This window comes from Lontra canadensis, unplaced genomic scaffold, assembly GCF_010015895.1.
Source record: "Lontra canadensis isolate GAN:19392208 unplaced genomic scaffold, GSC_riverotter_1.0 scaffold84, whole genome shotgun sequence".
In the NCBI taxonomy this organism is placed as follows: domain Eukaryota; kingdom Metazoa; phylum Chordata; class Mammalia; order Carnivora; family Mustelidae; genus Lontra; species Lontra canadensis.
The window spans coordinates 3759320-3782737 of NW_022631078.1; the positions used below are offsets into that span (position 1 = coordinate 3759320).

The following is a 23418-nucleotide window of genomic DNA, read 5'->3' on the forward strand; positions in this document are numbered from 1 at the left end:
CTTCCTAGGGCCCCACGCCCGGCACTCCTGAGTTCGAGGATGCTGCCTGACGAGAGAGCTGGCCAGTCCGTGTTCAGAAGGCAGGCGGACAGCTGTGCAACAACGGCAAACAACGTACAAACAGCTCACGGGCAGAAAAGGACCCTAGCCTTCTCCCTCTCTTGGTTCCCATTCGTGGGTGCTGCATGCTCAAGAGCCTGTCTCCGAGAGGCTGAGGCCCTTCTCCGAGAACTTCGGGAAGAGCATCAACCCGGAGAGGGAGCACCGGGCTATGAGCCAGGCCTTGCCTTCACGCTGACCCTAGAGAGGCAGAACAACCCAGGACAATGTGGGCGATGGAGCTGGGTGGGATGAAACAAACAGATCTGTGAAAGCCCCTCCAGGACACACGGGAGGCCCCATAAAAGGCAGTTATGACAATAACTCAAACCTCACGAGAGACACAGGTAGTATCTCATTTTATCGATGAAGAAACAGACTCTGAAAAGTTAAAATGACATGTACGAGGCTGCCTTGCTAGTACGTCAAAAAACAAATTTCAATTTTCTTTTCCCCCAAATCAAAATGTTCTTGTGCTGAAGGGCAGGGTAAGCAGCCAGTCGCGGGGGGAAGGCTCATACAGTAAACCCTGGAGCCGGCCTGCTCCCCGGGACCCAGAAGCCCTCTCCTTGGTTGATAGGACTCACCTTTGTGCCTAAAACCCCATGGCTCGGGGGTCCTGGGCATCACTGGACAGACTTTGCATCACCCAAGATGCCAGAAGCAAAAAGCCAGAGAGGCAGACAGAAGCAAAGGTGCCCAGCAGCCAACCAGGACGAAATTCCTAGAGGCTGGGTTTTCCCAACCATGGTGGGGCTGCCGGCAAGTGGCCTTCAGCCTACACAGCCACTGACAAGGAATGAAATCCCACAGTGCAGACTAAGGCCCCACCAGAGGCTGCCACTTGGTGAAAACTCTGCCCACTAGTTTAATGAGGCTTATGGTTTGTCCAGCATGGGAGGGGGACCAGGGGGGCTGGGCCATGACAACATGTAGGTGCTGCGTCCGCACTCACGCTGCAGGTGTGCTACTGGAACCTTTAGCCAAGAAATGACATTAATATGGAAACTGCTGAAAGGTGGGATGTGTGCACCCTAACGGGTCCTAGGAGATGGAAGCAAAGGCAGATTGCTCTGCGAGAACAAGTCCACAACCCAGGGACCAGGAAAACTGCTGGAAGCAAACCATAGGGGAGGAGGGAGGAGGGAGAGGGGAAAAGAGAGGGAGAGACAGAGACAGAGCTAGGAAGACCCAGCAAGGGAGGGAAGGAGAGAGGGAGACAGAGATGGAGGGAAGGAGTGGGGGAGAGAAGGGAGAGAAATTGGGGTGGGGGGTGAAAAATGAGAAAATCATATCCCAAGAGCTAGAAATAATACAACAATCTGAAAGAGAACAGGAAGGAAAAGACAAAATGCACAGAGAGAGTGCAAGGTAGGAAATGTGGCTACGAAAGAGAACCAAGATCATCCTCAGAGAGGAGAGATATCTTAATGCAACTCCTCCAGCGGAGTTCAGAGCCCGGGGACCGGGCACACAAAGCCCCCATCCGACCTTCCCCCTCCGCACCCCGACCTCTGCCCTCAGGTCCAGCCAAGGCCAGCGCGTAGCAAGGGGATATGCACAAACCCTCGTTAAGGCAACCGTTCCCTCCACCCGCCACCCTGCTCCTCGTCCCTCCCCGAAGGCCTCGACCCCAGAGGCTCTTCTGGAAGCACCAAGGTGAGCCAGTTCCACCAAGCACATACAACACTTCTGCCCCCACTCTGAACACACACAGCACGCCATCGCACAACCCGTTTTCACACCTGTCTCCTCCTCTACACCGCGCATTCCCTGGGAGGAAACTTGGGGCCAAATCCGTTTCTGCATTCCCCGTGTCTAGAGTCCTGGCTGATACACGGCATATGGCAGCTACATATTTGTTGGGCTGAACCAGAAGCTCTTGCCACTACGCCAAACAGCGCGCGCCTTCGCACTTGGACTCAAAATCATTCCTGACTTGACTCTTCATTCAGCGCGACACAGCAGCAGATCGAAATTCAAACTAAAACCCACAGCTTGAGACTAAACACCATTCCTGGTCCATTAGAATGTGATGGGTATGAAATTAAACTCTATCAGAACAAGATAAGCAATAGGCTTTTAAGAGGCTGGGGGAGGCAGTCCGACTGTGCCTTCAAGTCCTGATGAAAACAAGCCCATTCTAGGGACACGGCTTTGATCCTTTTCATTTTTAGTTGCTGCCAGGGGGAAAAGAAAAAAAAGAAAGAAAGAAAAAAAAAACCCGAAATATGCTAAGATCAAAACTGTTTCAGATGTGTGACAGACACCGCTACTTTATTCTTCAAAAAAATGTGAGAACTCTCCATTATTTGAAATCAGAACACTTTTCTCATTTAACCAAAGAAATAAAGCCTGGGGAGATAGAAAGAAACTTCACAATGTCAAGAGAGTGCTCGGACTTCCTCCGGGCTGGGATGCGTAACAGAAAGCACAGACACTCGCCTGCTCAGCAGAGGCGCACAGACCCGAATCACGACACCTGACGACTTGGGGTAAATTCAGATTCCATTCCTTTGATGACGGAAAAAATGTTCAGCACGTTGGAAGAATATTTTCTTCTTTATATTTTCTTCTCTCCCTCCCTCTCTCTCACACGCCACCCACCACCTCCATCCCGGCTACTAATTATCTGTTAGCAATATTATCCAGATCTTATGCCAACGTTTTACTTATTAAAATTTTTCAATTAAAAATGTAACTGAAATTTTAACTGTTAAAGCCCCGGGACCTTGGCCAAGGAGGGGCTGAGATGCTGTGTCCCACCAGGCACAGGAGAAAGAATAATGTCAGGCAGTAACGAGCTAAGTAGGTTCTCGTCTCATCAGGACCTCTAGCCATGCGCCCCTTTCCTTTTTTAACAGCACTTTCTTGCTATTATAAAGTAATTCACATTCGCTGTCAAAACTACAAAAAAGTAGACAGAAACAGAAACCCGTCCTGACTTTTACCACCAGACACGGCGGTTACCGTCACTGTCACGTGCGTACGTACTCGTGTGCCTCAAATCCACGTGCAACGTAAACACACGTGAAAGTGGGGCTCGTTCCATACAGTCCCGTGTCCTGTTCTGTTATGAATTCCCGCTGACTGCATTATCCTGGGTGCTGACTGTATCAAGAGAATGGACGCTCTCTGAACACACGGTTTTTACTGGATGCGTATCATCTTACCATAATTTAAACATTTCCAATTGACGGAAAAGTAGGTTGTTCCTAATACAACGTAATAATGTTAAAGTAAGTCTCAGTATAAAAGCTTCGCTTGTGTCCCACAAGTGGATCATCTAATTCACTCCTCACACCCACCCTCTGCCGTGAGTCCTACGATGACTCCATTTTTGGCTGCGTAAACTGAGTCACAGAGAGGATAACTAATTATCTCGAGGTCAGCCTCCTACTACTTAGCAGAACCCAGGTAGAAGCTGGTTCAAGGCTGAGTTCCTCACTGAGGCACAGTCAAATCTATGATAATCTTCATTGTTTCTACTCCATAAAATATCCTTGGTTATTCTGAAAAACCAATAAACTACTACTATTCCTGAGTCACACGATTCTAGCTGTAACATTTTATTCCTTCATCAACACAACTTTATTCTGGTAGGACCTCGGCTTCTTTTACAATTTAACCAATTACCCCCAGCTCACTGATAAAACGAGTTTTGCCTCCTCTCTGGTTGGGGGGCTCCCCTGTCACAGGCCGACTTCTCACTTCTCAGGGGTCTGCTTCCAAAGAACATGCTCTCATCCACTAACACATACACTCCGTACACTGCTGATTATTTCAGCTGTAGATTTTAATACTGCTAAGAAAATTCCCCAATTATTTTCATGTTTTTTGTCAAAATTCTGGGGTTTTTTTTTCCCTTTCAGTGGGATTTTACCAGCCTAGCAATAAACAGACATACGGGTTTAAAGACAATAGTTTTACAATATCCCACTTTTCTATCAAGCAACAAGATACTTCTCTCAGCTTATGTGGCTGGTTTTCCTTCACCTGAAGTCTCAGATATTTTCTGTTATGGATACTGTGAAATAATTGTTTTTACTCTTAAACACAAATCCGTTTAAAATCCCTGTTGTCTAGAAACTGATCAGAGGGCGCAGTAAAGAAAACGGAGTGGCAGTTGAGAAAACTGGATTCCGGGCTTTTATAAACTGCTGAGTCACCACAGACAAATACTTGCCCAGTGTCTTCCCTCTAGGTATGGAGGCTGTGGGTAAACGCTGCTTCTCAGAATGCACAGCATGCCCCAGAGACGTAGTTCTCTACACTAACCCCCCGGGCAATCGCGGAGCACTTGAGACGACAAAGCGGCCCACAGGAACTGAGCGTGAGCACTGTTCCCAAGGGCTCTGCCGTCAGCGCCCCCTACGCGGCCAGACTAAAGGTGCCGGCTCTAAGGATTCACACAAAGGTGGTCACAGATCTCCAAAGACAGGCCTCAAAGGATCAAGAGATGCTCCCTCTGGTGAGTGCAGAAACAGTGGGTCCAAGTTTGGCCCTGGACCTGGAATTCAGGCTTCGATCACTCCAAGCAAGGAACTTAACTCCCCCGGGCTTTGATCAGCCAGTTAAATGGGGCACTCATCCAGAATGCGACACACCAGGGGCTACCCCAGACTGGGTGCGAGCTGCCTTCCAAGAGCTCACGGCCAGAGCCCAGTGAGGAAGACAGTGGGGGTGGCGGCATCGCCCACATGGGCCTGGAGCCCAGTTTGTGTGCAACAATCAAGTAACAAACAACGGCAGATCCTTCCATTTTATTTACATATTCAGTACGGTTCTTCCTTTTAAATAATTTACCTCTTTTCTGCAAAAGAACATGCTGATCACTCTAGACGAGACACAAAAAGGGGTTTTGGGCCTTTAAAAAGGAAAAATTTACAGCTGCACCAAGCTAAGCCATGATGTGTGTCCTCCAGACAGGAATGTTAATTTTACCTACTGTAACAGGAACTGTAGGTTCAGGAAACTAATGGTGACAGCTTGATTTATGAATTTTGACATATTTCTTGAACTGGGATTACATTACAAAGAAGAGGAATTCTAAGCAAGCCGGATCTTGCCTATACATTCAATCTTCGAATCAATAAACTGGGGTTCTGTGCAACTTGTTTCTGACAGAGAAAAAACACACGGGCTCACCGAGACAGGCCACAGGCCCGTCACGTGAAAGTTCTTAACATACTCCCAGAAGTGAGCTAGAACGGATTCAGGGATCCACACAGAAAACACTCGGGGTCTTTACAGGACAGTAACCAAAGACAAATTCAACACAGAGAGTGTGCGTGGTCAAACGGACAGGGGAAATGAGGATTCTCAGCCCGAAGAAAGTTCTCACATTTGCTTCACTTTACTAATCCTCCAAAATGTCCTATTAAAAAAAGTGATGAACACAGAATACAGAACGTGAGGATTACCTTAAACTTCATAAATACCTGTGAAGTGCTGTCTACAAGCTTCTATTTCAATACACACACTGGGAGACACTGGCGTGAGCCAGAGCCACTCAAAACAGAAGCTTAGTGGCCGCACACGTGCCGTCGGACACTTCACATACGCGATCACAGTTCCTCCTTCCAGCCCCGTGGGCAGGCATCGGGGTCTTCATTCTACACACACAGGAGCTGAGACTCGGAGAGGTGCAATCATTTGTCCAAGCTACATGGCTGAGATGGTGAAAGCATGAGGCCGATCTGGGTATCTAACCAAGAGGTCCTGCCTGAGTTCTCCGAACTACTCGAAGCTTTCTGTACACACATCATCCGTATCTGTGTATCCGAACGTGACACACCGCGTAAAGACAGAGGAGCCACAGATGGGTGAGCCCACTGCCAGGATGTTTTCAGCAGCCTACCTGGAATTCCCCACGCAGTCAGATGCTGAGGAATGCCATGGAAGATTCCGGTAAAAAGGGAAAAATATGTCCCTGGCAGAGAGTACAGATGACGCCATTATCAACCAGGAAGAGCAGGTTCAGGAAAAACGAATCCTCAAGGAAGAAGCGAGGAACCCCTGGTTGGGGGATGGGGGGCGGGGGGAGATGGGCAGAGGTGGGGAGAGGGAGGACTAGGAACTGGGCTGGCCAAGGTAAACTGAGTGACGCCCAAATCCAACCTAGCATGACCTGCCAGGAGTCACTTATATGTGTGTATTACACCGGAGCCGTAAGTAACAACACACATACTGGAAACAAGCTGGAACCCACAACCAGTAGAGTATTTACATTCAGAAAACAGAGGGGAAAAGTGCAGGACAAAGCAGGGCAGTGAGAGCGGTGGGTACAGGCCGGAGAGGAGAGTGTGGGTGGAAAAAGCCGTTCCACAGTCATCTGAGAAGGTTCTGCAGAGAAAGCAGCTTTTGACCTTGAGACCTAAAGGGCAAGCTAAGGTCACCTGGGGAAAGAACACTGGCTGGGAACACAGCGCCCCCTAGCACGGGCCGAGAGGAGTGCAGGCGCCGGGCGTGTGTGAGGACAGAGCGCCAGGGGCCCACGGTACCCCGGTCCTGACCTGGCATTCGTTTCTCTGCGCAACCATCAGTCACCTGGGGGAGCTGACGAGTCAACCACCAGTCGGCCGCACGGGCGCAGTACCAGCCCGCACGAACCCTAAGAGCAGCAACCTAAATGAAATGATGAGGAAACAGCAACCAATCGCTTAAGCTTCATGATCTTAAAGGCAGATGCGCTGCTTGAGAACACGCCAAACAGAAATCGTAAAATAAGGGTTTAGCAGTTTGCCCGCTCTTGACCCCTGGCATCTAGATGTGAAAACCTGAGAGTGCCCATCACCTTCCCCAAAAAAGGAGCTAAAAATTCATCACGTCATGAATACTTAACAATTGTAAATTTAGTCGAAGACTTTAATGAAAAAAGTATAGTCAGATCTACAAAGCTTAAAATTTGGATTAAAAACGTACCGTCTAACTCCTTAGAAATACTATGCTAGGTAGACGTTCTTAGAGTCTAAAATATAGATATGGTCAAATAAGTCAAATAAAAATAAGGCAAATTACAGTAAGCTAGAGTATACTCAAATATATCATAAACATAAAGGATCTTCAAAAATAATTATAGAGGGGCACCTGGGAGGCTCAGTGGTTTAAGCCTCTGCCCTTGTCTCAGGTCATGATCCCAGGGTCCTGGGATCGAACCCCGCATCGGGCTCTCTGCTCAGCAGGGAGCCTGCTTCCTCCTCTCTCTCTGCCTGTCTCTCTGCCTACCTGTGATCTCTGTCTGTCAAATAAATAAAATCTTTTTAAAAAAAATAATAATTATAGAACCCAAAATTTAGAGGAACACTGCCTTTCATTTGGAAAGGTATTTTCTTTTTACTACGTCTCTGTTCGCAAACATAGTAAAGAAATTTTATAGTAAAATATACACTCCGTGAAGAGAAACTATGGTCAGTACATAGTGGACACTCGACAAATCTTTTATTTTTCATTTTTTCAAAGATTTTATTTCTTTATTTGAGAGAAAGAGAGGGAGAATAAGTGCAGAGAGGAACAAGAGAGGGAGAAGCAGGCTCCCCGCTGAGCAGGAAGTCCTATGTGGGGACTCGAGCCCAGAACCCTGGGATCATGACCTGAGCTAAAGGCAGAAGCTTAACAGACGAAGCCACCCAGCTACCCCTCCATAAATATTTTTAAAATAAATTCGCACGCAAGAAAAATCTACTGAATGCCAACGATGTGGGAGGCACAATTTAGATGTTGGGAAAAATGGGCAAAACATTTCAATGAAAAATATATTCGAGATTTTTTCATGTATATAAACGAAACCTACCTTGGTAATAGTTAATTCTGAGCTGGGACTCGGAATTGGCCAAACACAGTTTCCGGTCTTCACAGCACTTTTCCGTACACTACAGACTTATTTTTAAAATGCAGTCACGGATGTAACGAAAGCTCACTGTGTGCGTATGTCTGAGCACATGGGAACATACGTGTGCGAACGCTGCGCACCTTCTCTGCCGGGGAGGGGGATAAGGAAAAGAAGAAACTGAGCAGCATTTCCACAAAACTTTTGGCAGAACGGACAGAACAATGCAAACTGTGGCCCAGCTTATAAATCAATACAGTTTCTTTGCGGGGGAAATGAAGGTAGACAAACTAGCTCATTTATCTATCCACTTTGGAAAAAAAAAATGCAATCAGCTTTTATGGAAAAAAACAGCAACCATGTTTGGGTTTTCTTCTCATCAAGAATTCACTCAAAGAATTTCTGACAATAGCAAAGGAAAGAAGAAGGGGAAGAACAAAAAAGCACACCATGCACTCCTTACGCTAACAAAGAGGAAGCCAAAGAATGCTTTCTTGGTGTTTACAGCATTAATACCCGTGCGCTTCTTATAATAGAAACCAAAACAGAATCTCCATTTCAGGTCCACAAAGGTTTAAAAGTAAACTAATCAGTACAGATGTAGCAAGGAAATACTGTGTTTTGCCGAGCACAAAAAGCAAGGTAAGAATAGAAGTCACCAAGGGTTTGGGAACGGCTCCCTACTATGACCTGGGAAAGGGAAGTCCGGCTACTCCTTTACAATCCAGGGAACACTACAATTCATCAAGTGCACGGACTTAAGAGTTGAAGATTCATGGGAGGACAGGGAAGTAACTTCCTGAGGCAGATTTTTCATCCGAGGCCAGAAACATTGGACTCCCTTAAATACAGCCCCAAGACACAAACGCACAAGGGGGGTTATCACCCGTCCTATCATGATGGTGCAGGCCAGCCCCTGTCCTTGCTTTGAGGGGGCTGCTGCTGGCCCAGCCTGCTCCAAGGACACCACTCACCCGCTCCTCTCTGACGGGCCAATTACAGTGACTCTGGTCTCCCCCAGGGAAGGCAGAGCAGTGGTTCCCATTCGATAAACATCAACAGAACACTAAATCACGGGCTCTCTGAGCCCCAGTCTCCTCATTTAGAAAATGATGTCAGCTTTCCAGACTTTTCCACAGAGACATCCTAAGGCTCCAACAAACCAGTGCGGACGTAACAGGGAAACTAATCCTCTGTAACAGGGAAAGGGCCACCCAGATATACGGAGCACCATCCAGTAGGTGGGTACCACTTTCAATGAAATGAATGAAGGGACAAAGACAAGCACAGAGACCCAGCTGGGCTCAAACGCCTTCTGATCAAACCTCAGAGCAACCGGGAGTGCGCGAAGATCTAGGACAATCAGTCAATCATCTTGGGATCCTAGTTCAGAGAGGCAAGGATAGTCCCCAGGTGCTCCTTCAGTGAAAGCGTCACAGGAAGAGGTACCAGTCTGTCTTCTCCATCAAAAGAACCCCAGAGCTGGGAACACGCACATTTAATGAATGGATGAGTCAGAGACAGAGATGTGATTACCCAGCAGTGTCAGACTCAAACCCAGAGCGGGCAGAAGGGGCCTAGCTAGCCTCGTAGACACAGATACACCGGCCTCTAGCATCTTTGGTGGGAAGTTGATCAGGAAGTCTGCTGACTTCCTCTTCCTTGAAACCCCCCGAGAAACTCCTGAATGAGGCACCGTGGTCCAGAGGGGAGAGCACAGGCCCAGGAGCTCAGTCGGACAAATCTAAATTCTACTCGGAACAATGCAACTCACCTGACACTTGACAGCCTCTCCTGAATGTGGTTGGCAGAACCTGCTTCCCAAGGCTGATACAAAGACCCAAGTTGATAACACACGTAAGTCGCTATGCACAACCGTGGGATGTAGTAATAAACACGAAACAGGTCCTCAGACCCTCCTTCCAGGTGAAGGATGAACCGAATCTGGTTAGAGGATACAAAAATCCCCCGAACTCAAATCTTTAGTCTTAGAACAGAGACAGAGCCAAATTCCCCTTTGGGCCCAAATCTGGGTAGAAGTGGGACAGTCATCTGGACAATACAATGAGAATTAATAGCCTGGTGAGAAAGACCACACTACATTATCATCCATTTCTCTAAAATCGTAACTAAAGTCATCTTTAGGGCATGTGACCTCTATCCTTTGAGGCAACAATGGGCAAGGTCAAGGTCCGTCACAGCCAGCCAGAATGAGGATTTTGTTGGCATAGGTAAGAGAGGAGGAGAAACAGAGGCATTCTTAAACTCAAAGAATGAACGTCTTCATACCTTTGAGAATGTTTGCTCAGAAATCAGCAGCACTATTAGCAATGGCACACGTGAAGGAACACAGCCCGATTTCCTGTGAGCCCCGATGACCTCTCCAGAGCAGCCCTTGGCCACACTCTGTATTTACTCACGGCGCAACCCGATCCTGACTTTGGTGAGTTATTTCATAAGCCTTTTAAGGGTTACTACATATTGTTCCTATAAGAGGCCAATCCAAATTAGCAACAAAAGAATAGTTAAACACAAGAAAAACCACCTCTTTTGTGATCCTCAAGAAAGGCAGTCTTGGCCATTAAAAAGGCAAAGTGTTTTATTCTCTATCATCTTTCTCTTAGAAAAGTCGGTCCAGTAATTTTCCAGGGTGGGGAGGGGATTAGTAGTCTTCCACTCATGCCTGTTTGAAAATGCGGAGGCGTCGAACCGGTACACACCTCAGAGCAAGTTCTCTGGCATTTGGTTCTGGGCTGTGTCCTGCCCTCAAAGGCTGCACAACACACCCGCCTCCAAATGTCAGCACCTAAAGATGACTGCTGTTATTTCCAGTCTTCTCTCTGCTCTCCAACTGGGTGATTCCTACTGTACTGCTTCCAAGCACGCTGATTCTCCACTCTGCCATCTCTACTAAGTTGTCAAGCAGATCAGTAAAATTTCTAAGTTTTGTTTTGGATACTGTATTCTTCAGTTCTAGGATGTTCCATCTGGTTCTCTTTTTGGTGTCTATCTCTCTGCTGACTTAAGCTATCTTTTCGTTCATTAGACGCATATCTTCCTTTATATCCTCGAGCATACTTACAATTGCTTTGAAATCTTTGTAGTCTCTGCTGATTTGTGTTTTTTCTCTTGGAGAATGGGTCATATTTTCCTGCGCCTAGAGTAAGCCTGAATGGTACCTTGGACATTGTGAATGCTATGCTGGGGAAACTCCGGATTCTATTATATTCCTTAAAATAGGTTGATATTTTTATTTAGCATTTTTGGGTGCAATTACATGGTCAACTCTGGTGTGGCAGCTCAAAACTCAGGACGATTATTTCATCCTTAGCTTAGCTGCTTGGATCCTGCCCTATGTGCACGGTTCAGGCATCTGCATGGATTCAGATAGCTGATACACAGGATTTGGAGCTTGCTTTCTCCCTCCCACGGTCCCTCCTTCACTTTCCAATGGCTGTGCTTAACTCCAAACTGCCATTTCTTCTTTAGGATGAAAGGAGTGCAGATTTTCTCTAAGAGTTTTAAGTGCCCTGCACGGTACACACGCTATGCCCCTGCCTTCTTCTGAGGGGCGATTCAATTCCAAAATCTGCCTGTTCGTGTCAAATTTGATTATCTTCATACTGCTGTCTTTTGTCCAGAGTTTAGAATTATCATTTGCAGGGAAGGTGCAGTCCAAGACCATTACATGGTCCTTACAGAACCCACATGACATTTTTCCCCCCATCTGGAACTATCCCTCACAATCTTGTGGGTCACAAAGTCAGAAAGGTTCTCCCAGGCAGGCTGTCGCCGATTCATGGGGCATGAGCCGTGCAACTAGGAAACCAAGGAACTGCACAACCATCAGAAAAACTTCCAAGTCGGTCTCCTGCTCACAGGCCCACTACCTTGGTGTTCCCTGTCACGGCTCTCTCTCTCTCTCCTCATTCCACCTCACCCTCCAGGGCTTCTCTCCATGCAGACTGAGCAAATCACGGCACAGTGATCTCAGGGGATCTATACATCTGACACATTTAGCTGGCTTTGATGAGGCTAGAAATGGAATATGCCAGACCATCCAGGCTCTATCAGAAACGATACAAGATCACTCTCAGCACATGTGACTAGTCAAAACAGAGGTTTAGCCCTCCAGACTGAAGAAAATGGAGAAACAAATGCTAATCCTTGATGGGAGGACGGCAAAGTCACGCTGCGGGTGCGTTCTTGCTGCCATCTTGGAAAAACAGGATCTGCCACATACGTATTTGATATTTGATAAAACAAAACAAATGCTGCCCGAAGAAAAACACGAGGAAAATACAGGTAGGCTAGTTAGTTTAGTGTGAAGCATGTGGTCCAATTCTCCTGCCATCGTGTTCATCACCTTCTCACGTCCTCAGTCTAGTGACCTCTAAGCTATTCAGCACAACAGAGGTTTCCAACAGCAGTCTACTGAGTTCCCAAAGATTCAATACTTAAACAGTGTATCAATTTCAAAAGAGAAAGAAATGCTTATTCGCTATCATCCATTAAGGGTAGGTCACGATTAAAGTTTTGTTTGTTTTTTGATTAAGATAATGGTCCATAATAACTACTATGTATGAAATGTCTACCATGTGTTTGAAAATTTCTAGGCACTTCAATTACCTGTTTTTATTCACTGTTCTCTACATGATTTAAGAGTGTGTTTAAATGCACCAGTTTAGGACACACATTGACAATTTAGGAGAAAGGAGATGGGCTCAAACACACTAAAGAAAAATACAATGCAAAATTACAAAAATACAAACCCTGATACAAACAAATGTGACCTAGGATGCATATCTGTGGGAATGTGTGCACATACATATTATTTTAAGCTACCTTCTGAACACCCAAAAAGGTTCATTCCAAAAAATGGATATAGTCTAAATTCTAAATACCATATTCTCAACAAAGCCATATGTGTATGTCACATGCCGAGAAATCATCTTACCTTGTCTTGGTTGTCTTTATTCTTGTAACACAGATTTCCGATCAGACGAATGAGATGAGACTTAAACCCCTCCCCCACACTGGAGATGTCACCCTCCGCCCTTATGCAGCCACTGCTATTGAAGATGCTGGCGGTGTCATTGCCGGCTACGTGAATCAGTCGCAAGAGATCTGTAACGAAAACAGGAAGCTTTATTTTCCATAAGAAAATTTTTAGTATTTTGTACCGATGTTCCAGATCCAAATCTAACTTATATTAATGGACGAAGATAAAATAAAGGTGGAATACCTTTAATGATTAGAAAACTCTTCTTTTGCTTGAAATTTTTTCATGACTCTGGTTTTGGGGCGATAAGCCATAATGATTATCCCAATTTGGACTTTCTATTTATCCACAAAGAAAAAAGTTAGCTAAAACTTTCCTGCCAACTTTCTTTCTTTTTTTAAAGATATATTTATTTATTTATTTGAGAGAGAAGAGAGAAAGAAAGAGAGAGAGAGCGTGTATGTGCTTCCATGTGCATGCGCGAGGGGAGAGGCGGGGGGAAGCAGACTTCCCACTGAGCTACAGAGCCCAACACAAGGGCTCGATCCCCCAACCAGGAGATCATGACCTGAGCCGAAACCAAAAGCCAGATACCTAACTGACTGAGGCACCCAGGTGCCTTCTGCAATCTTTCTTATAAACAGGTTTCCAATCCCAAATTCTTTATGAAGGAACTCAGGTGAGAACTACAGTCAACTACATCTAAAATATAATCAGTACCTATTCTGTAATGAGCTGTATGACAGAAACCAAGAAGTAGGTTGATTTTTTTTCTCATTGTCCAGATAACTGAAAGGCAACATGTACTCTCCCTAAATCTATTCTAGCTATATTCGAAGAATTAACAATATTATGCTCTATGAAATGTCTCTAGACAGCATATGAAAATAGATCATCTTCCAGAAGCTGTGTTTAAGTGTTTCCACGTTTTCTCATTTAGCACCCTCACAAACCTATTAAATGGAAGTACTGTGATGCCTGGGGGGCTCAAATTGGTTATATGTCTGCCTTTGGCTCAGGTCATGATCCCAAGGTCCCGGGATCAAGTCTCACATCGGGCTCCTTGCTCAGCAGGGAGTCTGCTTCTCCCTCTGCCTGCTGTTCCCCCTGCTTGTGCACTCTCTCTCTGACAAATAAATAAATAAAATCTTTAAAAACAAACAAACAAAAAAAGCAAGTATCACTTTCCCAATTTTATAATGAAGAAATCAAGCTCAGAGAAGTCAGTAATCTGGCAGAGTTGGGATGACAACCCTTGTCTGCCCTGGCTCCAAGCACCCATTTTTCTAAAAAGATTCTGTCTCCCAGGTTTGTGGTGTTTCATTTTAATTACCACTAAAAGCACTGCACTCAAAATAAAACACTGACATGAGAGTCTAAACATCTATAGCTCACTGCTGAGTCATCTACCCACCTCGATACAAATTCATCATTCTTAGCATACGCATCTCCACAACAAGTATAATCCTTTTTTAAAGGAAAAAAATAGCAAACAGTGAATAACAACACCATAAGCATGGCTAACCACAAGAACAGGTTCTACTTGAATTATTTTGCAAATAGCTTTTTAGCAAAGATAGTATGCCAACCAATGGTTAAGAACCAAATACATAATCGCTATGTGTAAGGCACTCTCCTTTGTGCCCTATGAAAGTAACTGGGAAAAATAAACTTAACAGATTTGGAAAACGAATATAAAAATCACCATCATCACTGCTGAAACTACCCCCATCACCAAACCGTCCCCCACCATCATTACCCTCCTACCACGTCGCCACAACACTACTAAGGAAACGTCCACAACATACACCGTGTGTAACAGGCATCAGTATTCCCATCTACTGGTCAGGCATCCTGACAGCAGGTAAGTGGCAAAAGCCAGAGCTGGGGTCAAAACAGTGATTCTTCCTCCCTCCCACCAAAAAAAAATTTTTTTTTAAATATCTCAAAAGCATACCAATACAATGAAAATTAAGGATCTGTGTTTGGGCTTACACTTTGGCATGACAAGCCAAAGATTCCTTAATTACAAATAACAGCAGGTGGGATACTTCACTCACCAATCACTCTTTCCAGCAAGCCAGGAAAAACCTGCAGATAACTGAGCAGATCAGTATTCGCGGTCATTTCACACAAGACATCAAGAAGCCGGATCGTGGCCAACGCCTCCTAAAAACAGAAAGCATGACTTTTAAGTCAAGCGAAATGATCTGCAACTGTTATCGGTAACGGTAAAAGAAAGGAATATTTTGAAAAATATTAAATAATTGGTGCTGGGAAAGACAGCATCCAACGAGAGAAAACAAAACAACCAAGAACGAAACACAAGTATTAAATCTGTACGTGAATGATCTTTTTCCTAACAGCAACATCTGCCATCAAGAACGCGAGATTATGTGTCATTATGTGTCTTCTTGGAGCGAGGAGTCAGAAAAGTTCTTATTCAAGCAAAAATACCTTCCAACAGTGGAATAATGTTCAAAATTACTAGCTACGTACATAACATTTATGCAAATACTTTCTTTTTAAAGCATTCCCAGCAAGCAAGTTCTACTTTAAAGATTCAACTAGCCCATGAAATACATTAATTTCTTGTCCACAGGAATCCTATAAAATGCTGTGGTTGAAAGAACTCTGGCAGCAAGAACGCGCATTATTTCTGGGTAAATATAAACCTTTATGCAGTATCTTACAAGGCTAGAGAAGATAACGTTATTTGAAAATGTTAGTTCACATGACTACTCAATAACTGATTATCAATGGACCAAATGAACCAGAAACGACCAACTACACGGTGTTAGATAATCTGAAGAAAGTGGTAAAATCCAATTTTGTACAGATTTCGACCCTCATTTTTAAAGTTCACATTATTTGGCAAAATGTGGTAGAGGCTATAAATTCAGGTCATAAAGATAACATTCTTCAAAAGAAAAATAAACTACTTCCTTTAGTTAATTCTAAACCTGTACTTACTATTCTCCAGTTATGAGATTTGAAGGTAATATTCTAATCTACCATTCTGAAATATCAAAAGAAACCACAAGAAACAACATATTTTAAAAATTATTTGTTTGTTTTTTTGTTTAGAGAGAGAGAGTCTGAGGGAAAGGGAGAGCCCCAAGCAGACTCTGCACTGAGTGCGGAACCCAACACGGGGTTCGGTCCCATGACCCAGCAGTCATGACATGAGCCGAAATCAAGAGTCAGACGCTCAGCTAACTGTGCCACCAGAGTGCCCCACAACACACATTTTTAATGCCCTGTATCTTTAATTTTACTGTAGCTTTCACTTGCTCGTGAATGAGTTAAGGGAAATATCCAGATGAGAAGGAAGAGATCAGAGTCACATTCAGAAGACTCCTGAGCAAACCCAAAGACGTCGTGCAGCGTCAGCACCCCCTCTGTGAAGGGGCTGCCCAGTCAGCTGCCCAGACTGTCACCTGTGGATGCCATTCCCCCTTTAAGAATGGCTGGCTGGCTGTAGATCTAGGTCAGACTATGTGTCATGGGATCCTGGACACCCTGTCATGCCAGACAGCAAACAGGCGATAGAGACGACTGGGATCACGTTGGAAGGAACCAGAGGCAGACTGAGGAGGCACTGGCTGGCAATGGCACATTAGAACACGAGGGAGAATTACAGCTAAAACGGACTGAAAATAAATCAAGTGGTTTCAAGGGTGCCTGGGTGGCTAGGTCGGTTAAGCGTCCAACTCTTGGTTTTGGCTCAGGTCACGATCTCAGGGTCCTGGGATCGAGCCCCACATCTGGCTCCATGCTCAGCGGGGATTCTGCTTCCGCTCTCATGCTCTTACTCTTTCTCTAAAATAAATATATCTTAAAAAAATAAAAAAGGAAATCAGGCAGTTTTAAAACTATGACATCACAACAGCGAGGAAATCCAAACAAAACCGGGGCACCTGGGTGGCTCAGTGGGTTAAAGCCTCTGCCTTCAGCTCAGGTCATGATCCCAGGGTCCTGGGATCGAGCCCCGCGTCGGGCTCTCTGCTTAGCAGGGAGCCTGATTCCTCCTCTCTCTCCCTGCCTGCCTCTCTGCCTACTTGTGATCTCTGTCTGTCAAATAAATAAAACGAAATATTAAAAAAAAAAAGAAGAAAGAAAGAAATCCAAACAATACCACCTCACAGCTGATGTCGTAAAACCAACTCACTACTTAGAAGACTGGGAATCAGATTATACCTTGTACAACCTAACAGCTGATTAGGAGAAGTTTGTAAATGCTAAGAGTCAAAATACCACTATTCCACAACCCCCCAAAGAATGAACTAATCCAGGTAACATCACAAAAGACAAACCAGACCTTACCTGCCTCTTGATGAAAGCACGTATCACCAATAATACAACATTACTGGAAAAAAAGACACGAAAACCTAACCCAGATGTGAACAGGCTCTCTGGAATTATTATCATCAGTCAGAGGAACGCAAGGGAAAGAGGAATGTGTTAAACACCACCGTGGAGATAAAATCAGAATTCACACTGCAGAAAACTCTCCAGGAAAAACGACCCAGGTTCTTCAATAAACATGCTAGCAGAAGAAAAAAGGAGAAAAAACGGAGAGAGGGCAAGAGAGGAACATATATACATGAATGGGTATTTGGGACACAACCACCGATTGTAACGCATGGCCTCTGTATTCTGATTCAAAGAAATGAACTTGAGCAAAATTACTAGATGATGGGGAAAAATCTGAGTGTTGTTTACTTGATATTATAATTATACTGCTAATTTTTTAGGTGTACTTATAGTTGACTTGGGTGTGACTCCTCATCTTCTTTAAAGATACATATAAAATAATGCACTGATGAGACATGTCCAAATTTTGCTTCAATCCAGGGCAGCTACCACAAGATCGGGCTAGGATCACAGACAGAACAAGAGTGGTAATGAAATGACATGGGGGACGGGGTTCAGGATGCTTTTCTCGCTTAGTCTGCTTAAAATCTTCCATGATAAGAAGATAAGAATAAAATCAGAGAGTTGGAAGGGATCATGTAGATGTTTCCTTCCAGCTCCTAAATTCTATAAATTAATCTAGTTCCACCTAACACATTCCCAATCTTAATTATTAGAATCCTTTTATTAATAATGTGTTCCTAAGGAGCATCTGGAAACCAACAATGAAAAAAAAAAGCCAGGAAAATGATTCTCTTAAAACCTAAGGGGAATATTTGAGATGCCCTTCTAGTATTTGTTAAGTATCATACAACTGTAGTCATTAAATCGGGTACTAGAGAAACAGACACAGGCACATCAAAGGAATGAGCCTCCACAGTGGTCAGAAAAGGGGGGGAAAAGATTAGTCTCCTGTCTAGATCATCCGTCTGGGTTAACTTTCCCCTTTGGAGTCTTTGAACAATTTTACAATATTCGAAGTTGTAGAAAAGTGATAATGGTGCAAATGACTCTTGTTCACAGAAACATGGATTCCTTGGGTCTGGCTGGAATGCAATTAATTCCTGCCTTGTGCACAGACCACCATTTGCACCTATGCGTCACATCGTTCCAGCATTCTTTCATTGCATAAAAACACACGGCTCTCAGAATTCTTTGATAGCTATTAGTATCTCACTGGTTCTCTTTGTAAAACATCAGAAACACAGAAATGGACCCCAAAGCATATAAGAATGTAATGTATGACAAAGGCGGCATTAAAAACAGTGGCAAGGATGAGATTACTCACTAAATGGTACTGACGTAACAATTAACAGCTACCATTTGGGGAGTGCTAACCAGGTACCGATCAGTGTAGTAAATGCTTACGTCAAAATACTATTCATCTTCCAGGCAGAGAAACTGGGGTACAGAGGATAAGCAACTTTTCCAAGATCACACACCAATAATAGAGGAAATCAGGATTCAAAGCCAAGTGGTCCTTTACCAAAGATTATAGAATCTTGAATCATCCAAAGACAGAACCTGGATATATACTTCCCTCCTTGCTCAAAAAGAAATTCAGTTAAAAATGTGGATCAAGTACTAAAAGGATGAGCACATACAGGTGCATATTTCCACAATCTAAGTGAAGATGGTTTTACAGAATATGTAAAAAACTTCAGAAACCATAAGGATAAAGTTGGTAAGCCTAGCTAGATTGAAGACAAAAATATAAACTTCTAAAAGGCTGAGGATACCATAAGTAAATTCAAACAAAAAATTAACTATGGGAGGGAAGTTTCCTGTATATGTAACAAAAACATTATTAAATGTATTTTAGAAGGTAACCTAACATGAAAAATCAATTAACATGCTGGATACTGAAAACAGTTACAGAGAAATGGGAATTAAATCAGATTAGGGAAAGGCTGTAAATCCATATACTCCCATGCTCTTTTGTCTGGCATTTACAAGTATTTCTAAACATTTTAAATAAACAGACTCTTTGACTCAGTGATTCAACATCCGGGAATTTACAATTCCAGATTTACCTGCCCAAAAGTGCAAAGATTTCCACGCCACAGCATCACCTGTAAAGGTCTGAGGAAAAACCCTGGCAGCAATTAAAGTGTACGGCGACAGAGAACAAACAAGAAAATTCTCTCTCCTCTGTCCAGTGGAATTGTGCTCAACTGTGAGGGAGAAGGAGATGAAGGCACCATCATGTGCTAAAGTGGAAAGATGTAGGAGACACTTCAGGCTAAGTGAAATAAAAAGTTGAAGAATAAAAAAAGTATTGTTAAAAAAAATAAAAAGAGGGGCGCCTGGGTGGCTCAGTGGGTTAAGCCTCTGTCTTCGGCTCGGGTCATGATCTCAGGGCCCTGGGATCGAGACCCGTGTTGGGCTCTGCTCAGCGGGGAACCTGCTTCCCCCTGTCTCTCTCTGCCTGCCTCCCTGCTTCCTTGTGATCTCTGTCTGTAAAATAAATAAATAAAATCTTAAAAAAAAAAAAAAAGAAGAAGAAGAAGAAGAAATGAACCAAAAAAAAAACCAGGTGTGTACTTACAAAAATCTCTGAGAGAAAAAAGTATATATCGATATGTCCACAGAAAACACACAGGGGTTGGACGGGAATGAGGACTTTTGTTTCACTGACTTCAGTGTGAATTTTTTGTATTTAATAAGCAAATATTATTTGCACAACATAAATATTTAATCCCTTATCAGTCTGTGGAATGAAAGATTACCCTTTCTTATTCCACAAGTATTTATTAAATACTATGTTAACAGATACTACAGATACTCCAACGTAAGTTAGGCACTGCACGGAATAAAAGAGTGAACCACCCCCCACCTGAGGATAATTCTCGTTAACAGATGAATACGAGAAACTACAGAACGAAAAAGAATTTATTTAACTTTCAGAGAAAAGGCCATGCCCCCTACAAGTGACAGGACTAAGACTCAAGGTAAAGCTGGACTGAACCTTAAGTCCCACAGGATAAGCAGCGCCTTCGCGCCAACGACAACATTCTCAGACACTGGAAACAAGTACCCAAAAATACCAAAGCCAGAAACACATACGTTCATGTGAGGACCCGAAACTATTTCTATTAAGGAAGACTGAGGACAAGTCTCGGGATTTTAAAGCCGAATGACTACACAAATACACAACAGATGACCCTGAGACAACATTTTCACTCCAGTTTTTTGGTCACAGCCTCATGGGACCCTTACTGGGTATACTGTCCTAGGGACATCACAACTGGGTAAGCGAGAGGTTTGCCGGTCTGCTGGCTGTGGGGAGAGGGAAGAGGAGGCAGGAGCACGGGGCACTGATCGGCAGCCGCTGACTCCCGCCGCAGACATACTCCCACCACAGCGGATCTCAGGCTACCAGGAGTTCAACAGTCAGCTCACGGATTTCTGAATATTAACTGACTCTCAGTCAGTCTGTACAGGCCGGCTCCAGTAGACCGCTGGGTATATGGTACATTTAAATACCGAGGTGGGAGGTCACCTTAAAAATGACTGTGGCTTTTTAAAAAACATGTACGTGAAAGGAGAACACATACACACTAATATGTCCAAGTCATGACTGTATAGATCAATCAATTTTAAAATTTTTTTTTTATTCATTTGAGAGAAGTGAGAGAGTGAGCGAGAGTGAGAGCGTGAACAGGGGGGAGGGTCAGCAGGAGAGAAGCAGACTCTATACCAAGCAGGGAGCCCGATGCAGGGCTTGATCCCAGGACCCCAGGACCACAATCCGAGCCCAAGGGAGACCCTTAACCGAATGAGCCATCCAGGCACCCGATCGATGATTTTTTAAAAAGTAAACTCTTCTGGGCTTTTCAAAAGAAAACTGCCTACAATTTTCTATTTATTAATATGCAGCAATTCTTTCCATTTTAGAGAAAAAAACTGCTTGAAAGAAAAATACAAATTTTCCTCCATATACAAAGTTCCATCAGGTAATTTCTTATTATGATACTGAAGTCATCTATACAGCAAATGCCAGGGCCCTGAAAAAGTTTAACAAGTAGCAAGTTTTACTACCTTTTCTGTCTCCTAGAGAATTAATTTTTACAACTTTTTGAAGCACAGCTCACTGCTCCTCCTGCTGGAAACGGAGGCAAATCCATCTCCAGAAAGGAAAGGCTCCCGTGAGCCAAGGCGTGCCCTCTCCTATCACAGAAATGAGAACAAAAACACCAGCTTTGTCTGCGAGACCCAATGTGGTCTGCAGGACGAGGTACAGAACACCCAGGGCAAAGGCGCCTGGGAAAAAGGTACAGTCACAGAGAAGGAGATCTACTGCCAGCGTCGCAAGCATGGGCTGCATGCAGAGGGAGTGAACCGTTCCCGGCATCACACACACGGATCTAGAAAACGTGAACCGATCCGGAGATAGTGGATGGCCCCACGGAAGGGCAGCCCCTCCCGTCTCCCCACCCCACTGCCCACGTGAGTCGCTCTCCACCCGCCACTCCCATCAGCACAGAAATGTTTTCATTGGTGTTAGCACGATCCAGTCCACGTGCAATAAAATACAGCCATCTTGAGCGCACCGTACAGTTGTCAAGGTACGCAGCTACGTATCACATTTCTCTTACTCAAAACATACCCTCATATCCTCCATCATCAAATCCACCCCTTCCCCTCCAGCCCCAGGGGACATCAGATCTGCTTTGTTCACATCAGTGAGTTTCGCCTTCCACAGAATTTCAGAGATGGAATTGTAAGATACGTTCTTGGGTCTGGCTAATCTCGGGCGGTAAGCTTGTGATTCCTCCCTGCTGTCGCATCACAAACCCCTTCCTTTCTACTGCTGCGCCGTTTTCCAGAGACAGAACCGTTCTAACTTGAAGACAGAAGGGAAGGGGGATGGAACAGACAAAAATAATGAGAATTTCTCAAGTGTGAAGGATGTAAATGCTTCCGTTGCCTTAGTAAAGATCAGACTAATCCAAGGCGGCCTCGAGAAAATAAAACAGAATAATTACAGGATGGTGTATGATCGGGAACAGCCTATAATGACAGAAGAAACAAACATTCTGGAAGGCAATTTAGAAATGTATACCATAAGCTTTAAAACTGGATATACCCCAGGCCGCCTGGGTGGCTCAGTCAGTTAAGCATCCGACTCTATTTTTTTTTTTTTAATTTATTTGACAGAGAGAGAGAGATCACAAGTAGGCAGAGAGGCAGGCAGAGAGAGAGGAGGAAGCAGGCTCCCTGCTGAGCAGAGAGCCCCATGCGGGCCCGATCCCAGGACCCTGAGACCATGACCCGAGCCGAAGGCAGAGGCTCAACCCACTGAGCCCCCCAGGAGCCCCAACATCCGACTCTTGATTTCGGATCAGGTCATGGTCAGGTCAGGGTCCAGGGATGGAGCCCTGCATCGGGCTCTATGCTCAGCGCCGAGTCTGCTTGAGATTCTGTCCCTTCCTCACCATCTGCTCCACCCCCATCCCAAGTGTGTGTACTCTCTCTTGGTCTCTCAAATAAATACATCTTTATTTAAAAAAAAAAAAAAAAAAAAAAAAAGACCACACAAAACTGGATGTATCCTTAACACCCAGCACGTCCACTCCTGGGTTAAGGTGGAAAGGTACAAAGATGGAACTGCCAAGACATATACGGTAGCACTAACTTCAGGAAACAGAAATAAGGACAACCCAATTGTCCAACTAACAGCTGGACAAATGAACTATGGCAAATTCTTCACTTCTAATGTTACACTGACTTCATTCCGCAAAGACTAAGTGCCTGCTGTGTGCACAGTACTATGAAAGTAACAGTCAGAACTCCTACCCTCATAAAACTTACATGCAGGAGAAGAAAAACCAGAAACTTTCCAACAGCACAGCCTGATTTCCTTTTTAATACATATATGCTTGTGTGTTCACGGATGAACATATATATTTGATGTTATCTGCCTGGAAAAACACGTTCGCTGGAATTTGTTTTCAGGTCAGGTGCTGGGTGGCTCAGTGGGTTAAGCCTCTGTCTTCAGCTTGGGTCATGGTCTCAGGGTCCTGGGATCGAGTCCCGCATCAGGATCTCTGCTCAGCAGGGAGCCTGGCTC

At 44.5% G+C, this 23418-nt stretch overlaps 1 protein-coding gene across 1 annotated transcript in view; it reads right to left on the reverse strand.

Annotated features, from left to right (window-relative positions):
• The window catches only part of ATXN10 (ataxin 10), a 160330-nt gene that overhangs the window by 76209 nt on the left and 60703 nt on the right, over positions 1-23418 (reverse strand). The window contains exons 8-9 of the mRNA XM_032882778.1: positions 14990-15098; positions 12885-13054 (exon numbers count right to left, since the gene is read on the reverse strand). Of these exons, the coding sequence (XP_032738669.1) occupies positions 12885-13054; positions 14990-15098 (279 nt within the window). The remainder of the gene's footprint in view (positions 1-12884; positions 13055-14989; positions 15099-23418) is intronic.